The 17,206-nt window shown below is 40.4% G+C and overlaps 1 protein-coding gene across 6 annotated transcripts in view; it reads right to left on the reverse strand.

The window, feature by feature from the left end:
* HORMAD2 (HORMA domain containing 2) overlaps positions 1-9,419 on the reverse strand; it is a 90,740-nt gene extending 81,321 nt beyond the window's left edge. Inside the window, exons 1-2 of one of the 6 annotated variants that reach the window (XM_007082533.3) lie at positions 8,955-9,407; positions 107-194 (exon numbers count right to left, since the gene is read on the reverse strand). In XM_007082533.3, coding sequence (XP_007082595.1) covers positions 107-157 — 51 coding nt within the window. In that variant the 5' untranslated portion in view covers positions 158-194; positions 8,955-9,407. Of the gene's footprint in view, positions 1-106; positions 195-2,621; positions 2,664-8,954 lie in introns of those variants that run through there. The other 5 variants (XM_042961465.1, XM_042961464.1, XM_042961463.1 and 2 more) reach the window with 5 other exon arrangements.
* Positions 9,420-17,206: the final 7,787 nt, after the last annotated feature.

Below are 17,206 nucleotides of genomic sequence, written 5' to 3' on the forward strand. Positions count from 1 at the left end.
GCCAATTAACTGATAAAACTGCTATTTAAAAAAACACCAAAGATTAAAGTCATGATTCTGAACTCACTAAATAGTCATTGATTTTCGTTTAGTTCTTAGTAAATACCTTAGATGCTTTGTGAATTTTGATAGAGTGAGAGAGCTGAGCAGTGGCCATTGTAGTAATGTATCAAGATTCTTTTAACAAGTCAAACCTGTGGGGGTGAAAAAAAAATTAGAGACTTTGCCAAAATAACCTTTTTTGTGACTTTTCCAAAAGAAGGACTATATAATTAGCATTGACTATATTCTTTGGAAAATTAATTTAATAACCATTTTTATCTCCACTACCAGTTTTCTATAAATTTGGCTTACGATCTCTAGACTAGTATTTCCAACCACCCAGTGAGAATTTAAGTTGATCTGCTTGTTCCCAAATACATTTGAAGGAGAAAAATACATTGTAAATTACCTAAAGATTCAACAATATATATTTTAAAAAAATTTTTAATTTTTATTCATTTTTGAGAGAGAGAGACACAGAGTGAATGAGTGAGGGAGAGAGAGAGAGAGAGGGAGAAACAGAATCCGAAGCAGGCTCCAGGCTTTCAGCTGTCAGCACAGAGCCCAATGCAGAGCTTGAAGTCACCAGCCTAGCTGTGAGATCATGACCTGAGCAAAAGTCAGACTGACTGAGCCACCCAGTCACCGCTCAAGAATATATTTTACTCATCCTTTTTATTCCCTTAGAGGGCAACTGTGTTCTGTGTGTGTGTGGCTATATATATATATTCGCGCACATGCACATTCTCTCTCTCTCTCTCAATAAACTTAAAAAGATTTCTTGATTTAACTTCATGTGTAATTGGCTTTCAAAGGTAACTCAAAAGTTAAAGTTCACACTTCACACCCATTAGGATGGCTTTTCTAAAAAAATGGAAAATAGCAAGTGTTGGTGAGGATGTGGAAAACTTGGAACCCTTGTGCATTGCTGGTGGGAATCATACAGCTACTGTAAAAAACATTTTGGCAGTTCCTCAAAAAGTTAAACAGAATTACCATATTATTCAGCAATTCCACTTCTAGGTATACCCAAAAGAACCGAAAGCAGAGAGTCAAATACTTGTATACCAATGTTCATAGCAGTATTATTTACAATACCCAAAAGATGGAAACAACCCAAATGTCCATCAATAGTTGAATGGATTTTTTTAATGTGGTATATACAATGGTATATACAAGTCTTAAAAAGGAATGAAATTCTGATACATGGTACAACATGGATGAACCTTGAAAACATTATGCTAAGTGAAATAAGCCAGACACAAAAGGACAAATATTGCATGATTTCACTTACATAAGGTAGAGGTGCCCATAGTAGTCAACTTCATAGAGACAAAGTAGAATAGAGGTTACAAAGGCTGAAGGATAGAAGGAATGTGATGTTTAAAGGGCATACAGTTCCTGTTCAGGCTGATGAAAATTTTCTAGGACGGACAGCAGTGTTGTTTGCACAACACCATGATGCACTTAGTCGCCACTGCATTGTATACTTGAGAATGGTTGAGGTGGTGAATTTTATATTATGCATATTTTAATATAATTTAAAAAATGAAAGTTGAAAATACATCTAGTTTTGAGGTGCCTGGCTGGCTCAATCAGTAGAACATGTGACTTGATCTTGGAGTCATGGGTTTGAGCCCTACATTGGGGGTAGAGTATACTAAAAAAAAAATAAATAAAACAGAGGGACTTTAAGTTATAAAAAAAAAAGAGAAAGAAATACATCTGGTTTGCACTTCTATTGCTTCACTGGCATAAACAAAGAAGCAAATTCCCTTTTTCTTTTCAAAGATATTTATTTATTTAAAAAAAAATTTTTTTTAATGTTTATTTTTGAGAGAGACAGAGACAGAATGTGAGTGGGTTAGGGGCAGAGAGAGAGGGAGACACAGAATCCAAAGCAGGCTCTAGGCTCCGAGCTGTCAGGACAGAGCCCGACGTGGGGCTCGAACTCACGAGCTGTGAGATCATGACCTGAGCCAAAGTCGGACGCTCAACCAACTGAGCCACCCAGGTGCCACCGATCTTAATTTAATTTGTATCGGGGCTGCTTTTCAAGTTATGGAGTTCTGACCAAATAACCTATTTAAAGTAATTCCATTCTGGATCACCCAGGATAGCCTGTGACCGACCTTCTTTTGTATCTTGAACAATGCAAGATTCTGGATGATTTTGCAAATAAAAGGCAGAATTATTTGAGGACACGGCCACAAGATGGTGATAGAGATTATAAACAAGTAATATTTAATTTCTCTCAAATTACTTCTTCAGATCAGCACTAGGGGACACTCTTTTACAATATCCTGTAGGACACTGAAAACCACCTAATAGTCCTTTAGTCCTTAAACATTGCCAGGTGTCTTTTGTTGACTTCAAAATATAGCTTTCATTTCTGTGTATAACCTTCAAATCTGACTCAACACATCAATTGTTTCCCTTAAAACTTCAAGAAATAAAATGAGCAAAATAAGGAACTACAGAAGTTTAAGCCCTAGTTCTGGTCCATTAAGCCATGTAAATGACCCCCTCCTGGGGTAGTTATTAGTCTTAGAGACAATACATAAGAAGAATAGGGGCACCTGGGTGGCTCCATTGGTTAAGCCTCCAACTCTTGATTTCAGCTCAGGTCATGATCTCACAGTTCATGGGATGGAACCCCACATTAGGTTCTGTGCTAACAGTGCTGAGCCTGCTTGGGATTCTTTTTTTGCCTCTCTAAATAAATAAATAAATAAATAAATAAATAAATAAACATTAAAAAATAATAAATAATAATGAGAAGAATTTTTAAATATATTTCTTCATTGATTTAAAAACAAAAATCTCTCTATGGGAGTGCCTGGCCGACTCAGTCAGTAGAGCATAATCCCGGGGATTGTGAGTTTGAGCCCTACATTGGGTGTAGAGATTACTTAAATACATAAACTTAAAAAAAATTTTCTATGATCATAAGACATTCTGATGGCATTTCTAGAGAATCAAGCACTGAAAAAAGCATCATTCAATTAGGACATAATGGCTAGGACATTATATCTATATAGGAATGTACAGAAACCTGGATTAAACTGATACTATCACTGAAAACTCTGAGACAAATCAGGGCACTTGTTTTTGAGAAAGGATTCAAAGTTGGTTACTATTAGCATTTGGTAAATACCTGAGGAATTAACATTTCTAAAATAAGTAAAGTTAAATTTTATTTACACATATATGTGTGTGTGAAGAGAGAAATAAACAGCAGTATAATGTAGTAGAAAGCAGCTTTGGAGTTAAGAAACCTAGGTTCAAATTCTGTTCAACTATCTAGTAGCTTTGTAACTTGGCCATATCACGCAATCACCCTGGGCCTCAGTTTCCTTTTTTGTAAAACAGAGACAATAAATCCAACTTCTCAGGGCTCTTACAATGTTTAATATGGGGATGTGTACATCCAGAGAGCATATCTAGCATAATGGTTAAGTACTCGCACTCTTCTGGAGTCACATTATCTAGGATCAAATTTCAGTCTACAATTAACTTGCCATATCATCTTGGGCAGATTGTGTGCCTCAGTTTCCCCATCTTAAAACAAGGATAGTAATAGTACCAGCTTCACAGGGTTGTGGGAGGACTAAATGAGTCAGTATATAGAGGGCACTTAGAACACTGACAAATATTTCATTATAAGTAATAAAGCATGTTTATTTTTTAAAATCTTATGTTAGTATTTGAACTCCTAGTTTTCTTCCGGCCTTCCAGTTGTTCCTTCTCATTGTCTACTTCAGACTTTTTTCCCCGCCCATTTTTTTAGCATTTGTGTTCAGGGTTCTGTACTAGGAGCTCTTTTTTTTTTTTTTTTTTTTTTTTCTTACTTCTAAACACACTCCCTGGATGAACAAACACATTCCCATTGTTTCAATTACTGTATCTATTCACATGATTGGATATAAGGAGCCCAGGTCTCTCTGAGGAGTTAGAAATCTATACCTCAGTCTATGAGACAGTTCCACTTTGATGTTCCCAACACATCTAAATGTCAGTTCTTTCCCCCCAAAACCTATTTCTGTTCCCTAGCTCAGTAAATGACATCATCAAATACCTAACTGTTCAAGCCTAAAAACTATGACTCAACTCTGTTCCCTCTCTCATTTCCACATCCAGTCTCCTTAACATTTATCAAATATGTCCATTACTCACTTTATACATGCTGTTATCTCTGCTTTAGATCAAATTAGCCTCATCTTTTGTCTGGACTGCTACAACCACCAGTCTAGTCTGCCTGTCATTGATCCTGCCCTTCTCCGGGCTGTTTTTTGTACCGTAGCCAAAGTTTTCTTTCTAAATTGTGAACTTGATTATGTAACTTCTTAGACTGAAATTCTTCAATGGTTTCCCACTTTGCTCAGGATAAAATCCAAACTCCTTACCATAGCTTCAAGATCTGGCTCATGCCTTCTTAGCCACATCTTTAACCATTTTCCCTTACACTTTTATGAATCAGCTATTCTTATCTACTTGGATTACCCTAAAGGACCATATTCTCTACAGCTTTCAGGCTTTTGCAATATTCCTTCTGCCTGAAACATTCTCCTCCATTCTCAATTCTTACTTATCTCCTGGACATGGTTTAGTATAATGTTCTCAAGGAAAATTTCCTGATTCACTACAACGAGCAAGTTGGGTTATGTGCCCATTGTAATATATACTGTATCATGGTTGTATTTATGTATCCATCCCACCCTACTGTGAGCTAACATGAGAGTAAAGTTGTGTCTGTCTAGCTCATTTATTTTTCAAAGTTTTTTAAAGGTACAATTTAGTGGATCTTGGTATATTCAGGGTTTTGCAACTGTCACTATTAATTCTAGAAGATTTTTGTTCCCCAAAAAGAAACTCTGTCCCCATTACCAATCACTCCCCACTCTCTCCTCCCCGACACCTTGCAACCACTAATCCATGTTTCATCTCTATGGATTTGCCTATTCTGGACATTTCATATAATGAAACCATGTAATATGTGACCTTTTGTGTCTGCTTTACTTCATTCTTTAAAAAATTTTTTTTTTTTAATGTTTATTGTTGAAAGACGGAGAGAGACAGAGAATGAGCGTGGGAGGGGCAGAAAGACAGGGAGACACGGAATCCAAAGCAGGCTCCAGGCTCTGAGCCATCAGCACAGAGCACGCAGGGCTCGAACTCACAAACTGCGAGATCGTGACCTGAGCTGAAGTCGAACACTCAACCGACTGAGCCACTCAGGCGCCCCTGCTTTACTTCATTCTTGAATCCTCAGCACGATTACAGTATTGAAACAAAATAGATGCTCAATAAGTATCTCCTGAATCAATAGAGATAATACAAGAACAAGGAAGAATTAAGCATCTAGAAAAGAATTACAGAATATTAATATTAATAGGTAGAAGGAACTTTGAATGTCATCTACTCCAAACATCTAATTTTCTAGATGAGGAAATCAAGGTCCAGAGAAGTCAACTGACTTAGGGTCAATCAAACATTTAGTGGTAGAACTGAGAATAAAACTCAAGAAACTCTGACTCACAATTTAGGGGTTTTTCTACAATGACTCCCCAAAATAAAATCCCTTTTTGCTTTCATCCCACCTAAAATAATGCACTACCCAGGAAGCTAGGTGGCTCAATCCATTAAGTGTTCAACTCTTGATTTCAGCTCAGACTGTGATCTCATAGTCATGAGATGGAGCCCCACGTCAAGCTCTGCTCTGGGCACGGAGTCTGTTTAAGATTCTCTCTCTCTCTTCCCTCTGCCCCTCCCCCACATTTCATGCATGCTCTCTCTCTCTCTCTCAAAATAAATAAATATAGGTAAATAAATAAAATTATGCACTACCAGTGCCTTCCTAGTTGTTGGGCTCGCTTGCTTATTTCTAAATACAGTAGTGTCTTTGTGTCTTTTTTCTGTTTTTCTAGAATGAGTTCGCTTTAGGAAGGCAAAATGTATCTAATTTTTTTTTTTTTTTAATAGCGAGGCTCTTTTCAACCTCTAACTATTCTGTTGTTACTGTTGTTTTCCCTTTGAGCAGGTGTTTTGTGGAAGTCTCCTATTCAAGTACAAACTCTGCTTAATTTTGAAAGCTCACAAGCTAACAGCCCCAGGAGGTATGACACTACACATAATGCACTCTTAGAGAATAACTCTGATTGTTTTTTTATCACCTTGTTCTAACTCATTATCTAAAAACCTAGGAGAGATTTCATAACTATGGATTTGAAGAACAGAACTCTAACTTTCAAATGTCTTTCACTTATATATTTGCTTGCATATTTGACCCACAAACATCTGAAACTTCACAGGGCATCAATATCTTTCATTTTTATGCTTGTCTACTCTGTGACAAGAATTATGATCTTGAGAAAGAGAAAAGATTTCTGTGCTTTCTCAGATAAAGACTCATGCTAGGCTTACCTCTTGACCTACATCTCAACTGCCCTATTTAAAATGGTGACACAATTGCTTACTGTTTTACCCTTTTATGTGTGAATCCAAGATTCAGATAAAGATTAACCAGCTACTGTTCAGCGCATTAAAGCCTAAGCCACTTTTTTCCTTCTTTGGCCATTGTGAGTGAAGCAAAAACCAGTTTTATTATGTTTGCCCAAAGACAATAATAGTTGATTTCCTAACACTCCCCACCCATCTTTCTCAATCTTCCAAAACCATTTTTTCCCAACAAATCCCCTTTCTCTCAAATGAGTAATATCGAATAGCTGGATTCTAATAAATGCAACTAGATGATCTTTCTTGCCTGATTGGAAGGATGGCTTTACTGAAAGGAAGTACATTTTGACCTAAATGGGCTCAGCAACATAGAATTGGAAGGGAAAGGACACATCCTCTACAGATAATCCAATCTCTTCACTTTAAAGAAAAGGAAAGTCAATTTAGTGGAGGAAAGATAGTCTTTTTAACAAATAGTACTGGAACAATAGGACATGCATAGGCTGAACAACCCCCCCCCTCCCAAAAAAAAGAACAAAACAAACCCTCAACCTAAATTTCACACTGTATACAAATATTAATTCAAAATGGGTCATGGAGGGGCGCCTGGGTGGCTCAGTCGGTTGAGCGTCCGACTTCGGCTCAGGTCATGATCTCGCGGTCCATGAGTTCGAGCCCCGCGTCAGGCTCTGTGCTGACAGCTCAGAGCCTGGAGCCTGTTTCGGATTCTGTGTCTCCCTCTTTCTCTGACCCTCCCCTGTTCATGCTCTCTCTCTCTCTGTCTCAAAAATAAATAAAATGTTAAAAAAAAATTAAAACAAAATGGGTCATGGATTTTGACAATAGAGAAGAGGAAAACGAAGTTCAACAAAAGAACTTGGTTTATTGAGGCACCTGGGTGGCTCAGTCGGTTGAGTGTCCAACTGCAGCTCAGGTCTTGATCTCTTTCATGGTTGGTGAGTTCAAGCCCCACAGTGCAGAGCCTGCTTCGGGTTCTATCTCCCTCTCTGTCTCTCTGCCCTCCCTTGCTCACATACTTGCATTCTCCCTCTCTCAGAAATAAATAAACATTTAAAAAAAAATTTTTTTTAAGAACTTGGTTTGTCAAAGGTCACCCAGTCACTCAGAGGTTTCACAGAATTTGCTTCCACAAATTATCATTCACCATTTTAATAAATCCCATTTGGCTCTGGTAATTTCTTCTCCCAGCTCACTCAGAACAAATGGTTTCCACTATATTAACTGGGTATTTGTACATGCTATTTTGGTTTTTTAATATCTTCTTCAGGCTATTTCAATTATTCATTCATTCAACATTTACTGGGTGACCACAATGTGCCAGTCATCATCTAGGATTACAGTGATGTAAAATAATACTGTTCACATGGCAAGAGATTGATGATGCTCTAATGGGGGAGACATTAGACTCTCAGCCTAATTAAATAAAAAATTCCTATAGGGGCAGGCGCCTGGGTGGTTCACTTCATTAAGAGAGGGACTCATCATTTCTGCCCAGGTCATGAGAACCGTTGGGCTTTGTGCTCACTGCGCAGAGCCTGCTTGGGATTCTCGCTCCCCTTTTCTCTCTGCCCCTCCCCTACTCGCTTTCTTTCGCTTTCTCTCAAAATAGATATTAAGAAAAAGAAAGAAAGAAAATTCCTTTAGGGGCAAGCACCCAGCTTTATCTTCATTTTCACCAGCGAGTACATGATGTACCGCACACCCCCTCCCATGCTCTGCACATCCGAACACACGTCGGTGATTGGCTAATCTCGCGTTTCAAGACACTTTCTCCCCTGTACTGTTTGGGGAACTAAAGTCCACGGAGATTAAAGGCACGTCCCGGTTAAGGTGGAAAAGGAGTCAAGGTCATTCCGTGCGGACCCATCCCCAGCTCTGTCATCTCCTGATGATTCTGGCAAGGACTGATTCTGGCAGAACACCTCCATGTCTGGAGAAAACCTGACCTAGCTAAATTCACCCCCAAAGCTCCACACCCAACGCACTCCCCCACCCCGCCCCATCCTGACTGGCCGCTGATTACCCTTGCAGCTTCCTCCCCAAGACTCAATCCTCCTTTTCCACCGAAATCTGAATTCAATAGCTACTTTGGTGTTCACACTACAATTATTGCCACTCTTTTTTTTTTTTTTTTTTCCTGGTATATGCGAAAATTTTCGAAATCGAGCCCTGAGGGCGGCGGGCGTGGGTGGGGAGGGTGTTATCTAGAAGCTTCTCTTTGTTTTTTTCCTCACCCCCCCCCCCCCCCCCCCCCCCCCCCCCCCCGCCTTCCCGCTTCTCCTCAGGGTACTTCGGGGCTCAGCGAAATACTTTCAAATCAAACTTAAAGCCTCAAGTAAAAGGAAAGGAAAAAAAAAAATTAACCTAAGAACACGGAAGTAACAATGCTCAAGCGCCCTCTTTCTCCGGGCACCTTGCCTCTGCACAGCCCTCACCTCAGCTCCTCGAGGTCTCTCTCAGATCTCTCAGAAGGATGCCCAACGGCCTTTTCGAGCCCAAACCCTTTCGGGCTCATGAATAGTCAACGACGCCTTTCTGGGTGGGGCGAGAGACTCTTACTCATGAATAATTCATAACCTCTCCAAGTCAAGCCCGGGCGGCCCGCCTTGTTCGGCTTCATGAATATGCAAAAAGCTGCCAGAGGCTGCTAACGGCCCCCTGGAGATCCCTGCCCCCTCGGCGCCGGCGTCGTCCGCGCCTGGCCTCCTTCGCTCTGGGTTCCCCGCCACATGCCCCCCGGTCGCCGGCGCCGCGTCTCTTCTGCCGCCTTCTCGCCCTTCCGAAGGCTGGCCACGCGCTCCCGGGCCTGAGGAACCCGTGCCTGGCTCGCGGCGCCGCACGCGAACCCCGACGGGCCCTTCCGTTCAGGACCACTCGGCTTGCGCAGCCGGCACGTCGAGGACAGCCCGCCGCGGGGCTTGCTGAGGAGACGCCTGCCGGCCCAGGTGAGGCGGCGGCGGGGAGGCCGACGCGGGCGGTGCTGGGTTAAAGCCCGGAGGACAGCTTTTTATTGCGTGCCTGGGACCGGGACTGAAGGCCGGGGGAGGGGGGGGGGGCGATGAGGCGGACAGAGAGGCCTGAGGCCACTGCAGAGTGGGATGAGGGAGAAGCATCTAGAGCTTTTGGGGACGGCTGTCAACCTGGAAGCGGGAGCTACAGGTCTAGAGACAGACGTTTTCATCCTTGAGGGTATCTCACTTCTTTCCTAGCATAGACCCAACTTTGCGTTATTTCGAACGTTGATTTGTAATTACGCAAATGAAACCTCAGCGAGGTGATCCCCGTAAGCAGTCGGGTGTTGGTCTCCTCAGATCCTTTCTCACGCGTTCAGGGACATACTCAGTGCCTTGTGGAGCTTTTCTAAGGTTCGTGAAGTCCTTTGAACCTCTGCAATGCGATTTATTAGAAAATGGGTAAAGGAAGCATGGGGTCACTTGAAACCTAGTTTTACTTTGTTTCTGCAGTGAAGGAAAAAAAGATACCAGTTGGTAAAAACATGAGTTTATAACATAATGACTAAGCCATAATTTGGGCTAAAATTGTTCTTTAGCGTAGTTTTTTTTTTTTTTTTAATGTTTATTTATTTATTTTGAGAGAAAGAGCCTGTGCGAGCAGGGGAGGGGCAGAGAGAGAGAGAGAGAGAGGGAGTGAGAGAATCCCAAGCAGGCTTCCCGTTCAGGGCAGAACTGGACCCAGGGTTGGACCCCACGACCGTGAGAACATGACCTGAAGCAAAATCAAGAGTCTGGGCTTCAACCGACTGAGCCACACAGGTGCCCCAAGTGCAGGTTTTCTCATCCTCTCCCTGCCAAATTGTGATAGCCCAAAATGTCTCCAGATGTGGTCAAATGCAAAATCGCCCTTGGTTGAGATCAACTGATTTAATCCCAAACTTTCCAGAAGTAATTGTCTTTAAGCTCCAGCCTGGCAGATGGTCTCTCTGCTCCAGCCCTTTCCATCGTCAGTATTTACCAGCTTCCATCTGGGGGGACCACTAGTCCCTCCGTGGTAGCTGTTCTCCTTCTCATCTGCCCTCAAGTCTCAGCTTTGGTAACTATGCAAAGAGCCTTCCCCCTCTTCCCTGTGCTAATGAAAGTTTCTCTCTCTCCACCCTGCTCGCAAATGCAGTTACTACCTCTCATTACTACTTTTCCTTCCTCAAACGTATCACAATCTGGATTTCATTTATTTGTTAATCTGTTTTTCTTTACCACCTAGAATACAGTAAGCCGTAGTAGAGTTCTCATCCGTCTGGGTCACTCCTGGATGTCTAGTGACCATCCCAGTGCCTGGTACACAGTGATCACTCAATAAACATTGGAGGATGGAAATATATGACCCTCTCTTCCTCCTAAGTACGTCTGTGGAGTTTCTCCTACTCCTTTCCGTTCTCATTCCCTGCTGGGCTCCTTGTGACCTTTGTTTAGAACTTGAATGGAAGAATGAACGCCTAGAAGCTGTGACTAAATTCTTCACTCTTCCCACTGACTTATCCACTCCTTGAGGGCAGAAACTGTCCTTTATAAAGTTCACTGAAGGTATTCATATAGTTGAATGAACCAATCTATGACTTTAAGGAACAATATTAGACAATTAAAAATTGATAGGAACACTGGGGGCTTTAGAAATTATCAATTTAGTGACACCTGGGTGGCTCAGTCGGTTGAGCCTTGACTTTTTATTTCAACTTTTTTGTGATCCCAGGATTGTGGGATGGAACTCTGTCTCAGGCTCAACGCTCAGCACAGAGATTCTCCCTCTCCACTCCCCGCCCCCCCATCACAAGTGAGAGAGAGAGAGAGAGAGAGAGAGAGAGAGAGAGAGAGAGAGAGAGAGGAAGGGAAGGGAAGGGGAAGGGGAAGGGAGGAAGGTACTTTAGGGATGAGAGCTTAAGTAATTTGTGCAAAGTCCTCAAGCTTGTTAAGACACCAAGTCACAACTCTCACACCTTTCTTTCAGGTCTCTTTTCTAATCTCCAGCCAACCTAGTTTCTTATTCCTTTTCTGTGAACATGACTTAGAGCTCAAACATGAAAATCCCAAGCCAAAGACCTGCTTCTTGTCAACTAAAAGCTTTTGAGCTTGTATCCTTCATCTTTTGATTAAATCTACCCTGGGGATAATGGCCTAATGAGCTCAAAAGTGTATGATATTCAAACGATTACCCATCTTCTCTTGTACCTTTCAGTGATTAGAGATTGGAAATTGTCCCTGTCAGAGCAAAGTACCTTGTTTGTTTTGGAAGGAAAAATGTACATTGTGGGAGAAATTGATCGTTGTGTATAAATTTCCAAATAACCAGTTAAAGTTTGGCCAAACCCTGTATCCAGTAGAAAAATAACATGTGAAACAAATTAAAATAAGGTGGGGAAGGGGAATCTTATTTGAGATGACTTTCCTTGCCTATCACTCTTTAGACATGTATGTTTCCTTTTACTCTGTGTTCCTGAAACAGTTGTCACTCCTCATTAATCAGTCTCTGGTTAGACCTTTGTTTTTTGAGAGCTAAAGACCATTTTTCCTTCTCAGTTAAATTCAGGGTTCCTTCTTTTACCTTCTTGATTATTTTAACTAGGCAGCACCTGGTTAGTAGAGTCTTGTGGCATCCTCTCAGCTGTTAGGATTTTGGATATTTTTTTTCCTGAGGCATCTGACAGCACTTTTAGTCACAGGGAATAGATAAATGTCTGACAGATTGGAACTTTCCCCATCAAGTTCAGTTTAAGCTTGGAAGTCTTCTCCGAAAGATGGTTTACATGAAGGTTGTCAAAAATAGACATATTGAATATAAAATATATTTTCAAGAGGACATCTCTAGATGCATTTCCCTTTTCAGTGTACACAATCGTGATACCAAATACAGAGAAAAGAAATTGGGGTGGAGGGAGAAATTAAGAGTAAAGTGTGGTTTCTTTATCCTCTTTACTTTCAACTTTTATTAGAACTCTTAAAATCATAACTTACAATCTTCATAAAGCTAACACCACCATATGCATTCATTCATCAAGCATTTATTTTATACCTGCCATTTGTAAAGCACTTCGCTTGGCATTGTGGGGACCAGAGAGATAATAATTTGGTCTCTGAGCTGTGGAAGTTCACAGTTTAGTAAGAATACCTGTAAACACATTACTCACATAGAAAATATTAATGCTATATTAATGGAAGTATAAATTATAAGATGGAATGTAGAAAAGGAAGCTATGCATTCTAAATAATGAATCAAGACAGCTTCACAAAGAAGGTAACATTTTAGGAGGAGAACATGTATATATAATTTCCTTTGCTCATTCTTTGGCAATGGTTAGATAATTTCAAACCGGTAAAAGCAGACATTTTGCCCACCACTTTAGAACTAGGAAAGAAAAGGAGGTGTAAGATTCTTTTTTTCCATTCCTGGTAGCAGCATGCTTCTGAAAGCTGGATGTTACCTTAACAATCCCAAATGCCTCATTCATAGTTAAGAGGAGAGTGCCAGCTGCATTATTTCAAGCCCTTATTTCCACATTATGTTGTTATTTTATTCTGGTCTCCATTGGGGCATATAGTAGCCATGAGATTTTTAATTAATTAATTATTGTCAGTGGTGTTTATAAATGTTTTTATGAATGTGACTCTGGAGTCCCAGAATTTTAAGTGTCACTGAGAAGAGAAACAAAATGATTTAGAGAACTGAAGTGTTTTTTTTTTTTTAATGTTTTTATTTTATTTTTGAGAGAGAGATAGCAAGAGCAGGGGAGGGGCAGGGAGAGGGAGACACAGAATCTGAAGTAGACTCCAGGCTCTGAGCCTGACGCAGTCCTCGAACTCATGAACCATGAGATCATGACCTGAGCTGAAGTCAGATGCTTAACTGACTGAGCCACCCAGGCACCCAAGAACTAAAATTTTGAATCAAGCCTCTATGTGTAAGCTAGCTATATTGCCTAACTTATTTAGGGTAATTTTTAGAGAGAAAGACAAATAGAAAGGATTACCAACGTGGCTTTAACTTTTGAACTTGATCCATTCTTTGGCAGCCAAAGAGAAGCCAGTCAGTATGAAATAGGCCTTTCAAAATGAAATAAGTCCAACTATAAGGTTTTATTATAAGCTTCTGCTGCTTCTGCCCATACCCTGGCTACTTACAAAATACAATTCCATGTGTAGGTGACAATTTATCACGGCCTTCATGGCCATTCAGAGTTGCATATTGATTTCTACATCCTTTGAATTGATCTTTTCTGACTGGCAGAAGAATCTTCATGTGGGTTGTATGTTTCTGAGGAAAACTTAGTGTTTAATGAATTGGAATAGGAAATGACAGTGGCTATAAGGGACATGTTGCTGCCTGCTTGAATGCCCTAAGAAATGATGTCAGGGCAGGTAATAATTCTGAAACATTATAGAAATGTTCTATTTGGCTACTTGTTTCTCTTTTCTGCTGACTAAGGAGTTTTGGTGACATGTAAAATGATGTTATACTTCCTAATGTTTATCATTTAATAGGAAAGATTTCAAATGAAATAGATTTTAAACTGGTTTTTCGTAACTGCTACTTGGTACATCTTCATAGAGATCTGAGATGAGGTGATGTTCAAAATTTACCACAGTACTGACAGCCTATATTTTGAAACCCTTTATTTCTACACATTTTGATGCTTGGAACGTGACAGTTACCACAAAAAAGGTTTAGAACTCCTGTGAGACCATAGTGCAGCCTCAGCCCTTTGAGAGGCTTTTTTTCTTCCTTTAGTTTATACTAACTCAGTGATAAATGTGTATTAATGACCTCTGGTTGAGAAGGTTATTAATTTAAGATTCAGAATACTTATGATCTTAATCTTAGCACAAATTGAATGCAAATATAAGACATTTGAGGCAAGATGTTCTTTATTTCTCTTTTTATTTAAATTATTGCCCCTTTATTTTCCTTTCTTTTTCTTTCTTTCTCTCTTTCTTTCTTTCTTTCTTTTTCTTTCTTTCTTTTTTTTTTTTTAAGTAATCTCTACATCCAGCATGGGGTTTGAACTCGTGACACACAGATCAGGAGTCACATGTGCTACTGACTGAGCCAGCCAGGTGCCCCCAATGCAGGCTTTTCTATCTCTTCTCAAAAAACAAACAAACAAACAAAAAGCAATTTCTTTCTGCCAAGAGAAAGATTTAACAAGTGGAAAGTGAGTAAGACATTAACAGGAAAATCACGTACGTACATAGCTTTTTTTTTTCTTTTTTAAATTTTTTTTTAATGTTTATTTATTTTTGAGACAGAGAGAGACAGAGCATGAACAGGGGAGGGGCAGAGAGAGAGGGAGACACAGAATCCGAAGCAGGCTCCAGGCTCTGAGCTGTCAGCACAGAGCCCGATGCGGGGCTCGAACTCAAGGACTGTGAGATCATGACCTGAGCCGAAGTCGGACGCCTAACCGACTGAGCCACCCAGGCGCCCCCGTACATAGCTTTTAAAAATGGAAGGGAGGGGGCGCCTGGGTGGCTCAGTTGGTTGAGCGTCCAACTTCGACCCAGGTCATGATCTCACGGTCTGTAGGTTTGAGCCCCGCATCGGGCTCTGTGCTGACAGCTCAGAGCCTGGAGCCTGCTTCCGATCCTGTGTCTTCCTCTCTCTCTGCCTCTCCCCCATTCTCACTTTGTCTCACTCTGTCTCTCAAAAATAAATAAATGTAAAAAAAAAAAAATTAAAAAAAATGGAAGGGAGAAAGAATTTCAAGAAGACCTCATTTAGAGATTTACTGTGACTCACACCTAACAAAACTCCCAGAAAGCCAGATTCCTGTGAAAGTCATATTTTCAAATATGCCAGGAGTTTGGGGCTATGTTAATCTTGGTCACATTAGTGCACAGAGCAGAAAGATTTACTGTAGTAAGAGGCATTGGAAGAATTCAAAATATCACCTTATCAATCCTCTGTGGACATTCCTCTCCCTTTATTTTTTGAAGAGTGCCTAGACATAAGACATAATAAACACACATTGAATGAATGCATAGATGTTGAAGAACCCCAAATATCCCAGTGATGAACTGGATGTGTTCAAATTATGCCTAATGGAGTTGATCTTTGAAAAGGTTGCATTGCAAATTTCCTGTTTTTGTTGTTAGTATTATTTTTCCATTTATCCTAATTTGAAATCATTATCTTTTTTTGTTACCTTTTTTTCAAGTATAGCGTATGTACAGAAAACCATCCTCTCTTTAAAATGTACCTTTCATTGGGGCACCTGGGTGGCTCAGTCGGTTAAGCATCTGACTTTTGGTTTCAGCTCACGTCATGATCTCACAGTTCGTGAATTTGAGCCCCACATCGGGCTCTGTGCTGATAGCATGGAGCCTACTTGGGATTCTGTCACCTTCTCTCTCTGCTTCTCCTCTCCTCACTCTTTATATCTTTCTCAAAAAGTAAATTTAAAAAAAGGGGGGGGCACCTGGGTGGCTCAGTCAGTCAGGTGTCCGACTTTGGCTCAGGTCATGATCTCACAGCTCGTGGGTCTCTCTCTGCCCCTTCTCTCTCTGCCCCTCCCCTGCTCACACTTTGTCTGTCTCTCTCTCAAAAATAAATAAACATTAAAAAAATTAAAAAGAAACAAAAAATAATGAAATTTACCTTTTATTTACATATACATAAAATTCACCACTTTAAAGTGTAATCAGTGTTTTTTATCATATTTATATAGAGTGGTATAATCACCACTAATTCCAGAACATTTTTATCACCCCAAAAAGAAACCCCATGCTCAGCAATGACTCCTCATTTCTTTCTCCCCTAGCCCCTATAAACCATTAATCTACTTTTTGCCTCTATGGATTTGACTGTTCTGGATATTTCACATAAATGGAATCATACAATATATAGTCTTTTGTGTCTGGTTTCTTTCATTTAGTATAAAAATTAAAGTGTGATATTCATGTTGTAGCATGTATCATATCAACACTTCATTTCTTTTTATGGCTGAACAATATTCCGTTGGTGGATATACCACATTTTGTTTATCTGTTCATCAGTTGATGGACATTTGGCTTGTTTCCACTTTTTGGCTATTAAGAATAATCCTCCTGGGGTGCCTGGCTGGCTCTGTCAGTAGACTGTGTGACTCTGTTTTGTTGTGTTTAATGTTTATTTATTTTTGAGAGAGACAGAGTGCAGGTTGGGGAGGAGCAGAGAGAAAGACACACACACACAGAATCTGAAACAGGCTCCAGGCTCCAAGCTGTCAGCACAGAGCCTGACACAGGGCTCAAACTGACAAATCACAAGATCATGACCTCAGCTAAAGTCGGATGCTTAGCTGACTGAGCCACCCAGACACCTCTAGAACATGTGATTCTTGAGTTCAGGGTCATGAGTTAGAGCCTCACATTGGGCATGGAGCCTACCTAAAGTAAAAATTAAAAAAAAATCCTCCTGAATATACATTTTCCAAAAAAAATATACAGGTGGCCAAGAGACACATGAAAAAATGCTCAACAACTCCAGTCATCAGGGAAATGCAAATCAAAACCACAATAAGATATCACCTTCACATGGGTTGGAATGGCTAGTATCAAAAAGACAAATAACAAGTGCTGGTGAGCATGTGGAAAAAAGAATAAAAACATTTTTTTAAGTTTTTTTTTTAATCGGGGCACCTGGGTGGCTCAGTTGGTTGAGTGTCCAACTTTGGCTCAGGTCATGATCTCGTGATTTGTGAGTT

Source organism: Panthera tigris, chromosome D3, assembly GCF_018350195.1.
Source record: "Panthera tigris isolate Pti1 chromosome D3, P.tigris_Pti1_mat1.1, whole genome shotgun sequence".
In the NCBI taxonomy this organism is placed as follows: Eukaryota; Metazoa; Chordata; class Mammalia; order Carnivora; family Felidae; genus Panthera; species Panthera tigris.